The following is a 9,361-nucleotide window of genomic DNA, read 5'->3' as shown; positions in this document are numbered from 1 at the left end:
TGTGCTGACCGAGAGATAGGGTTGCAACTGAGGGAAGGCAGGAGAAATGCTGGTGGCACTGGCTTTCAGGTGCCCAATGCTGGTTGGGTACCCAGATAAGTATGGGGCCCAAGTCAGTTTTGAGGCCCAATCCAGTTTGGATGCTCAAACCATGGAGAAAGGCTTGGATGTGGGCTGGGTTTGGAGCCCAGGAGATACTTTGATTGAAATTTTGTTCAAGAGTTTTTCTATTGGAACCTCCAAATTTACTCACTTGACCTCTATGCTTTTTACACCTCCTATCAAATTTTCAAATATTAAATTTACTCATTAAACCTCACTAAAGTTCCTCAAATAACCTCACTCATATAATTAATTTACAAACAAACTAAGATCTTTATAATAAAAAAACTTAGTCATTTCAATGATTTAATTACTCTATAAATCTTAATTACATCTCCATTCCTTAATCAAATAACATAAATCTCTTATCCAATAAAAAAAAATCAAACACAAGGTATTGAGTTTTAAAAATTGATAAAAATAAAATAACATGAACTATTATGTGATTTTTTTATTTACTTTTTCTTTTTTAGCTGTTCAAAAAAAAATATTAATAATTTTTTCTAATGTTTCTCTATTTTCTGTACCTCATGATTAATTATTTAAATATTTTTTATTTATTTTTATTTGCTAGCTTTTTTTTTTCTTCTTCGTTTTACAAATATAATAGATAGATTTAGATTTAGGGCATAATACAATTTATTTTGTTCTTCCTGACTAATATGCGTTCAATATGCATATCATACATTTTTATCTTAATCACAGTTTTATTTCTTAACATATATATATATATATATATATATATATATATATACAGGCCCGCTCACCTGCGGGACGAAAATAAAGGGACAAAATGGGACGAAATCATCCCAGTGGTTGGATCTTAATGAAATTGATCAAACGGATAAAAAGCAAACCATTAAAACCAAAATTTTTAAACGCACTATCCAATCCCGTCTAATCTACTTTTCTTTCCCTGTTTATCTTCCTCCTCCCTCGTCTCAATTCTCAATCCAACTTCATTCAAGAAAAAAAAAACTCTCAATTCATCTAAGACCCCTCAGAGCCTCCCCTATAACATTCTTGATTCATCATCATCACCATAAGACTGGTCTATCTTGAAGGTATTTTTCTTTTTCAGTTGGTGAATCATGGAGCCATTGTATTTTGTTTAATGATTTCACTGCTGGTGCTCTGATTTCTTTGTCGTTGCCAATGGAAATTTGTTCAGTTTTCGGATTTGGATTCCTGCTCAAAATTTTATTGATTTGATTTGATTTGTTTAGATTGGGATTTGGAAGTGTTTCTATTTTTTTTTTGGTAAGCAAAGTGTTTCTGTTTTCAATTGCTGGGATATGGAGTTGGTACAAAGAAATTGATAAAAGATCTATACTTTTTTGGATAGTGGAATGGATTGAATCATTGTGTTTAGCTTTTAACTTCTTTTTCATTATTATTATGTCTTTGAAATTATTATGTCTAAGACTAAGCTACGGTGAAATTCTATTTATAGTTGTGTTTGTAATATAATGCTGCAGCTTTATGATGGGTGATCCATCGTTACAAGACCTGGATGAGAATGGTATTGTAGATGAACCAAAACTTCAGCTTGGTCGATCAAGAATTCGAATCAATAGAGGAGGCATATTACTTTTATAATGAGATATATGCAAAGACAGTTGGTTTTAGTGTGAGAATGGGTTCAACTAAGAAAAGTAAGGTGACTGGAGAGATTACTTGGAAACAATTTTTATGTTCCAAGGAAGGAAAAACATATGAGACTTATGAGAACTCAAAACGGCAACATTCATCAACCATGGAAGAAAGGAATTGCGGAATAAAGCGTACGGGTTGTCATTCAGCTGCCATTTTTCTTTCATCCACTGACCAGAACTTGTGGATATTCTTTTGCATTATGATTATGACTTGTGATTGTGAATTGGGATGTTTCTTACTGCACAAGAATTTTATAATTGAGCTAATTGAATCATCAGCCACCCATTTTTCTGGATCTTTCAATACATAATTTAATGCAAGGTCGATAAATAATGCCCAACTTGGTATTATTATTTCCACTGCAGAATAAGGAGGTAAAGCTTTGTTTAGCACTATCTTTACAACTTTTACTGTCAAGAGTGAAATCGCAGTTGCACTTTGCTGTCCTTTCTGACTCCATATCAATCTCCGCCTTCATTTACAACGCTTGTTAGTGATAATAAACGCAATGCAGTTGAGAAGGATGCTATCAACTAGAATCAGATGAGCAGTTCCCTGCAAAACAATATACCGAGATTCAAATTCTATCTCAACAATCCTTATATGTGGAAAAACTATCAAGACATACAAAATAAACTGAAACTAGACAGCTAGCTCACTCAACTCGGTGCAATACAGCTGCAGCATCAATCACTCTTGTAACGATGGATCACCCATCATAAAGCTGCAGCATTATATTACAAACACAACTATAAATAGAATTTCACCGTAGCTTAGTCTTAGACATAATAATTTCAAAGACAAAATAATAATGAAAAAGAAGTTAAAAGCTAAACACAATGATTCAATCCATTCCACTATCCAAAAAAGTATAAATTTTTATCAATTTCTTTGTACCAACTCCATATCCCAGCAATTGAAAACATAAACACTTTGCTTACCAAAAAAAAAATAGAAACACTTCCAAATCCCAATCTAAACAAATCAAATCAAATCAATAAAATTTTGAGCAGGAATCCAAATCCGAAAACTGAACAAATTTCCATTGGCAACGACAAAGAAATCAGAGCACCAGCAGTGAAATCATTAAACAAAATACAATGGCTCCATGATTCACCAAACTGAAAAAGAAAAATACCTTCAAGATAGACCAGTCTTATGGTGATGATGATGAATCAAGAATGTTATAGGGGAGGCTCTGAGGGGTTTTAGATGAATTGAGAGTTTTTTTTTTCTTGAATGAAGTTGGATTGAGAATTGAGACGAGGGAGGAGGAAGATAAACAGGGAAACAAAAGTAGATTAGACGGGATTGGATAGTGCATTTAAAAAATTTGGTTTTAATGGTTTGCTTTTTATCCGTTTGATCAATTTCATTAAGATCCAACCACTGGGATGATTTCGTCCCGTTTTGTCCCTTTATTTTCGTCCCGCAGGTGAGCGGGCCTGTATATATATATATATATATATATATATATATATATATATGAATGCTTTAATGAGTACTTAGTGAAATTGGAAAATGAAAATAGATAGGGAAAATAATAAAGAATGCAATCTAATATTATTGAATTGGAAAGTCTAGAGAAAATAAATATAACCATTTTTTGGGTATAGTTATTGTCCCTAATAGTTATTTTATAGTAGGTTATATATGTCATTTAATAATTCATAACAGAGTGAGGTCAAGTGAGCAGATTTGAAGGTCCCAATAGAAACTCTCTTTGTTCAATTTTGCTATTATATGTTTGGGTGTACTGCCTATATATTCTAGAAATAGTTTCAGTATAATTACAACGTAAGTACCCCAATTTTCCTTTCAAAAACAAAAATAAGAATAAATAACTTAAGTTGGTGATAACAATAATAATAGTACGAGACTACGAACTCATCGACCAAATAAAGAAGGAAAATAATAATACTCTACGTTCATCTAGGTTCTAGCATCGGCGGTGATCGGCCCAACCCTTCTCCCAACCAATGACGTATCCAACGAGATAACCAACGAAAACAAAAGCGCCGTACTTGATGACTTTACGACACCTCTCTCCTCTACGGCTAGATTCTTCACCCACTAGTATGTCATGCAGCTCCTCTGGAGTAGTTATGGCTTCAGTTCCAGCTCTGATCAAGTTGGCAAAGTTATCATAATCAGACGGAAGTCCGTTAAGGACGTGCTTAAGAAAATCACCGTCAGCCACTGGAGATCCCCCAGCCTTGAGTCTATCAGCCATTTGTTTTGCTGATTGATAGTAATCGGACATACTTAAATTTCCTTTCTTCAGCTTTGTGAGGCGAGACTTGAGCAGGAACAGTCGAGATTTTGCAATGTCGCCTTGCTGTTCCAACTTTAACCATAGAGCTCGGGAACTTGAGCTTGCTTCTGCAGCGTATGGGAGCATGGCCTCCGACAACGTGAGCTTCATGAAGCTCATGCACTTTTGGTCTTTGTCTTCTGTCAAAGGCTGCTCTGTTCCTTGAACCGTATTGAACATGTCATACTTCTTTAGAACTGGGACTAGCAAAGATTTCCAGAGTGAATAGTTGTCTTCAGTGAGTTTAACAGGCACAAGCTGGGCAGCAACACGAGGCTGGAATTGTGAAATCACCTCAGATTGTTCAGCCATGATCGGATTCGTTGATGAGCTATATATGATATCCCATGATCGAAGAAGAAGTGAAGAACAATGAGGAAGAGACAAATATAACAACAAATATATGTAAGAGAGCAAGAATAATAGACAACAAACAGAATTATTGAGCAACAAATTACGTGAATCAAATCTCCTGATGGCTCCCAGAAACTGGTTTCGAAGGGGAAAAAGGTTATTTATGTTATTAATTTGTAGACAGAACGCAAGTTGACGCAAAAGTTTGGACTAAAACCCTAAATTTGGTTGAAGGAGATGCGGAGATCGAGTTGGAACATCACAAATTTTGATTTTTATGAACTCCGCAAAATTTCACACCCTTTGCACATGGCAGCCAAATCCGTCATTAAGAAGAATAATAAAGAAAGTTAATCAAATTTCAAGTGAAAATAGAGAAGAAAATTATTGAGGATTAAATTAACAAGTATGAATTATGTATTGAATAGTGAAAGAAATATAAGTCGAGATTCGAGAACAAGAACAAACCTAAAACTGTCGAAAGATTCCGTGTATACCTGCAAGGCTTGGTCAAAAGATAGCGTCTAATCTCTTGTTATCAACGGTATATATACACAATAATGGTTTTTTTCCCCTTCTTTCTTATAGGGTTTAGCAAACCTCTTTTTCTTTTTCTTCACGAACAAGTCGTACTCTAAAGGAGTTCTATCTCAATAAGAAATAACACGCAAGGTGTTGGGAAGAATCTGGAGTGAATCTCAATGATCAGTAAATTCGAATCTAAGTATGATCAGGAAACGAAATCTAACTATGATCAGGAAACTGAGTTTGCTTGTATTCCAAAGTTTCCAACTTTCCATACCAAGTTGAGGGCTAATATTATAATTTTATATTAGTTTTTGGTTTAATATCCTTTATGGAGAAATATTTTATAGACCCTCAACTAGGAAGGAAAAATTTAAGGACTTTTGTCCTTATGAGTCAAGAACCTTATTTATACGTACCCTCATAGAGTACGCTAGAGAAGGTTATTATCGAAGTATTTTCACTATCGGAGACCAGGAACTAGTTGGAGTCTCATTACGCCCCCTACATTTAATTTTTTGCCTTTAATTTTCCTTTTTCATCTCACAATATTATCTACCATATGCATGTGTTGTGGAAATTAGGTGTAGAATGCAAAAAGTTGGACCTGAACTCTGAAGCCATAATCGGATCGGGTTCAAGCTGTCTTCTCAAGAAGAAGGACAATTAAGAATAGATCGACAAATAGTATCAAATAGTTTGGATTTCTGAATCCTTGGTCGCTTTTGATTTCTTGGTGGCGAATCACCTCTCCTAGGTGGTCATATCACTTGTTACAATTACGGTTATGGTTACGTTGATAATTTACACTGCTCAAATGACCTCCGTAGTGCATTGTTCGATACTTTTCAGCATCTAATCTAGTTCTTGCTACCTTTTATTTTAGATGCGGCTATACATCTTGTTACGTTTTTTTTATTTATTTCATCTTGATGTTTTCCTTACATTATCTCATTGGACTCTTTAGGTTCATTTAGTATATATTACGTATCGTCTCCCTTAAAAAAAAAATAGTCTTTGACTAGTGCCAAAGTTTTTTTTTTTTGTCTGGATAATAGACCTATAGTTTGGTCATTCAACAATTTAGAGAGCTTAATTTAGAAGTTTGAGTCCAGTTCAATTCCATATTTTTTCCTCATTTTCGTTTTAGTCCAATTAGAGAGTTTATAAAATCTAAACATCAAATTGTTTTGGTAAATATGGTAATTTTTTTTTTAAAATAGCTGATTTCAGAAAAAATTATGTCATTTGACAATAGCTTATAGAACTTGGTGAGGGGACTACTTAAATAAGCTAGAAGCTATCTAAGTCTTTTGCAGTATTAAGATAGATTTCATCTTGATTCAGAAAAGCAAAAATTGGATAACCGCCTACCCTGTAGTATTATCTAGTATATAAGCTAAGAGACGAGGCCATACAATGATCAGAAAAAAAAAAAAAAAAGGAAAAAGATCGAGTTAATAATTTTCTGTTCAAGAACAAATAAAGAAAAACCAATTAAATATCGAACTAGCAAACCATCAACCTCTGGAAAATGTAATGCAGAAAATTCTCATTTGCCTTTTGACCTGCAAAGGCGAATAATGAGCCACAGACAAGCTACTCCAACAGCGCCCTCAACGGCATATTCATATTCATCCCTCACTAGCAAGTCATGCAACTCTTCTAGACTCATATGATCTACATCCTTCCATTTACGAGTCCATGTAACAAAGACCTTATAAACCCAGGGAAGTCCGTCAAAAATATAAGCAACAAGCTCACTGTTACTGACCGGACACCCCGCCACCGCGAGTTTATCAGCAATCTGCTCGGCGGATTCAAAGTAATCCGACGGACATGAGGTTAAACCATACTTGAGTGTTTGCATGCGAGTCCTGAGCCACCTCACCTTAGACTTTGCAGCTTCACCGATTTCTTTTTCCAAGTATAGCCACAGGTCCCGGGCGCTTGAGCCTTCACATTTTGTTATGTATGGTAGAGTGGCCTCGGATAGGGTTTTGCTGATCAGTATCCGGCATATGTTGTCCTTGCTTGGACACTGCTCTGTTCCTTGGATGATGTTGAAGAGGCTGTAGGTTTTAAGAACCGGGATGAACGTAGATTTCCAGATGAGATAGTTTTCTCTGGTGAGTCTGACTGGCACAAGCTCTGCGACATAGTTGATGTCGATGGAAGCTTGTGGAACCGCTTCAGCCATGGATTAATTAGCTAGTCTGTCTTGAAAAGTGGAAGACATGGCAATCAATTGTGTGTCTATGTACGTACAATACATTATATAATATGTATCTCTTGCTACACACACACACACATGAAATGATGATTGAACAGGAAAAAAAAAAAATTAAACAAGTTAATCCGTTAATCCTGTGAAGCAGGAATTATAGACAATATATCAATATGTTCAGAGATAAACAACTACGGTTTGCTTAGAGTTTTTGGGCGAAGATACAATTTAGAGAGGAAGACTGTACTTGCAATTTGCAAAACCAAAGAAACTAAATTATAAAGACATGAAAATTTTTACCAAAACAGAAGAAGATGGACTTGGAGATTGAAGAAACAAACCTTAATAAAACGCCGTAAAAAATCCCAATATATATGTTGTTCATGTAGATTTCTCTGAATTGAAAGACTAGCCTTTATATTGTTCACCACAAAAAAAGGTGTCTTACAGTGGAAAATTAAATTTCCTTGTTCTCCAAGTTTGTATAATTAAGGATATAAATCCTATCTGAATTTCTTTGGCTTCACGCATATAATTCGTTTCTTTTCATTCTTTTCACCACCTAGCAATTTCTTTTTCTTTTTCTTTTTTTTCCTCCTTTTAGAGAATTTATCCAGGCCTTCCCTTAGTTTTCAATACACGCTTGTTGGCCCATAATTACACTCTTTTCACAAAACTATCGACCAAGTGCCGAATATCTCTGCAGGTTCCGGTGGCGGCGTGTGGTGGTTTGACTTCAAGCGTACGTAGGACTTGGCTGCAGTGGTTGGACATTCGTGTCCAAATGGGCTAGGTTAGGTTATTTGAGTTCAAATGAGCTAGGGTAAGGCTGATGGGTTTGCTTTGGGCCTCGGTTGGATATCAGCTAACATTGTCTTTGTCATTGATGATAAAGTCATAAAATTGTCTCTTCTCAAAAAATAAAACTTAAATAAAAATAAAAAGGGTTTTTGTCCATTTACCCCATTTCTAAAGATTTTTTTCCCACTAACCCCATTAAGTTTTTTTAATTCCCTCTTACCCAATACACTCTAAGGAAGTTTTCCCTAATACCCCATTAAGATTTATTTTTTGTTTTTAATTTTTTTTTAATATCATTTTACCTTTCACCCTTTTGTTACTTAGAGAGAGAGAGAGAGAGAGAGAGAGAAAATGGAAGAGAGAGAAACCATAGGAGACTTCGCCGGAACCCATCACCGGCCGAAGGATTCCGGTCACCGGTCGCCGGAATCCTGCCAACTTTCGCCAGAATCCAGTCACCGGCCACTGCCTATCAGATTTTTCTAAAAACCTCTATTGCCCCCAATAGACATTTATTTCCCCCCAATAGACATCTATTGCTCCCCAATAGAACTTTCGGTTGCTGAAATTGGAACTAATCTTTCTAAATTTAGATAAAGAAAACTTTTATTAAAGAAAAAAAATAAAGAGATTATATCAATTCAAAACGTCTATTGCCTCCCAATAGACGTCTATTGCCTCCCAATAGAACTTCATTTTTGTCTTTTTTCTTTCATTCTGAGCCTTCTCCCCTATTTTACCAAAACTTAAGGTTTAGAATATCCACTTACATATTCACCATTTGCAAGCTTCATGTGCTAATGCAATTTTTTTTGCCTTGATCAGAATTTTTGGCATTCACCATTTTTCTTGACCAATTCACGGTACTTCCCGTACGAATGCATCTACAGCAACCCTATCCAATTCCAGTAATGCTTAATTTTCTCTTACTCTCGCTTTGAGTCTCTGTCTCAACTCTCAACCCCAACTCCAGCACCGCTTTCAGAGTTTCAGTGTCCAAATCCAAATCTGACTCTGAAATCGAAACCGAGTCTCAATAAGGACAGTTTACCACCGCAAAGGTACTCCCAGTCCCCCATTCATTTCTTCTTCTTCTTCTTCAAAATCGATTCACAAATATGGTTAATTTCGAATCTTCGTCTCTGTTCGGGCAAGAGTACGACGCCTACTTCTACAACGCCTTCAAGGTCTACATGCAGCTCTGGAAGTTCCATAAAGAAAACCGTCCAAAGCTTGTCGAGGCCGGTCTCTGGCGATCGAAGATAGGTGAGATCGCATCGCACAGCTTTACTTGGGGCAGTACATGAGGACCAGCGAGGCTAGCTATCTGTCTGTACATTTTCTACGAGACGATTCTGAGCCGATCGTTGCTGTTGTAAGAC

The 9,361-nt window shown here is 35.8% G+C and overlaps 1 protein-coding gene and 1 long non-coding RNA gene across 3 annotated transcripts; both read right to left on the bottom strand.

Moving 5' to 3' along the window:
• Positions 1-2,303: 2,303 nt before the first annotated feature.
• Positions 2,304-2,987, bottom strand: LOC121051663. Its single transcript, XR_005806432.1, has 3 exons — positions 2,897-2,987; positions 2,423-2,482; positions 2,304-2,313 (listed from the first exon to the last, which is right to left on the bottom strand). It is a non-coding gene; the product is annotated as an uncharacterized LOC121051663 (long non-coding RNA).
• A 3,243-nt stretch (positions 2,988-6,230) lies between these two features.
• LOC121051397 lies at positions 6,231-7,549 on the bottom strand. 2 transcript variants are annotated; one of them, XM_040513698.1, is made up of 2 exons: positions 7,520-7,549; positions 6,231-7,171 (listed from the first exon to the last, which is right to left on the bottom strand). In XM_040513698.1, exon 2 carries the CDS (start codon positions 7,149-7,151, stop codon positions 6,504-6,506), a length of 648 nt encoding a protein of 215 aa, XP_040369632.1. In that variant the 5' UTR covers positions 7,152-7,171; positions 7,520-7,549; the 3' UTR covers positions 6,231-6,503. The 2 variants fall into 2 exon arrangements, with proteins under 2 accessions (XP_040369632.1, XP_040369633.1); XM_040513699.1 differs by having other exon boundaries at positions 6,231-7,167; positions 7,520-7,544.
• Between the last annotated feature and the right edge of the window lie 1,812 nt (positions 7,550-9,361).

The sequence above is a fragment of the Rosa chinensis genome, chromosome 2 (assembly GCF_002994745.2).
Source record: "Rosa chinensis cultivar Old Blush chromosome 2, RchiOBHm-V2, whole genome shotgun sequence".
NCBI lineage: Eukaryota > Viridiplantae > Streptophyta > Magnoliopsida > Rosales > Rosaceae > Rosa > Rosa chinensis.
The sequence above is the reverse complement of the archived record's forward strand: the minus strand, read 5'-3'. Positions and strand labels throughout refer to the sequence as shown.

Coding starts and splice junctions, on each gene's coding strand:
- LOC121051397 (XM_040513698.1), bottom strand. CDS start 7,151: ATGGCTGAAGCGGTTCCACAAGCTTCCATCGACATCAACTATGTCGCA.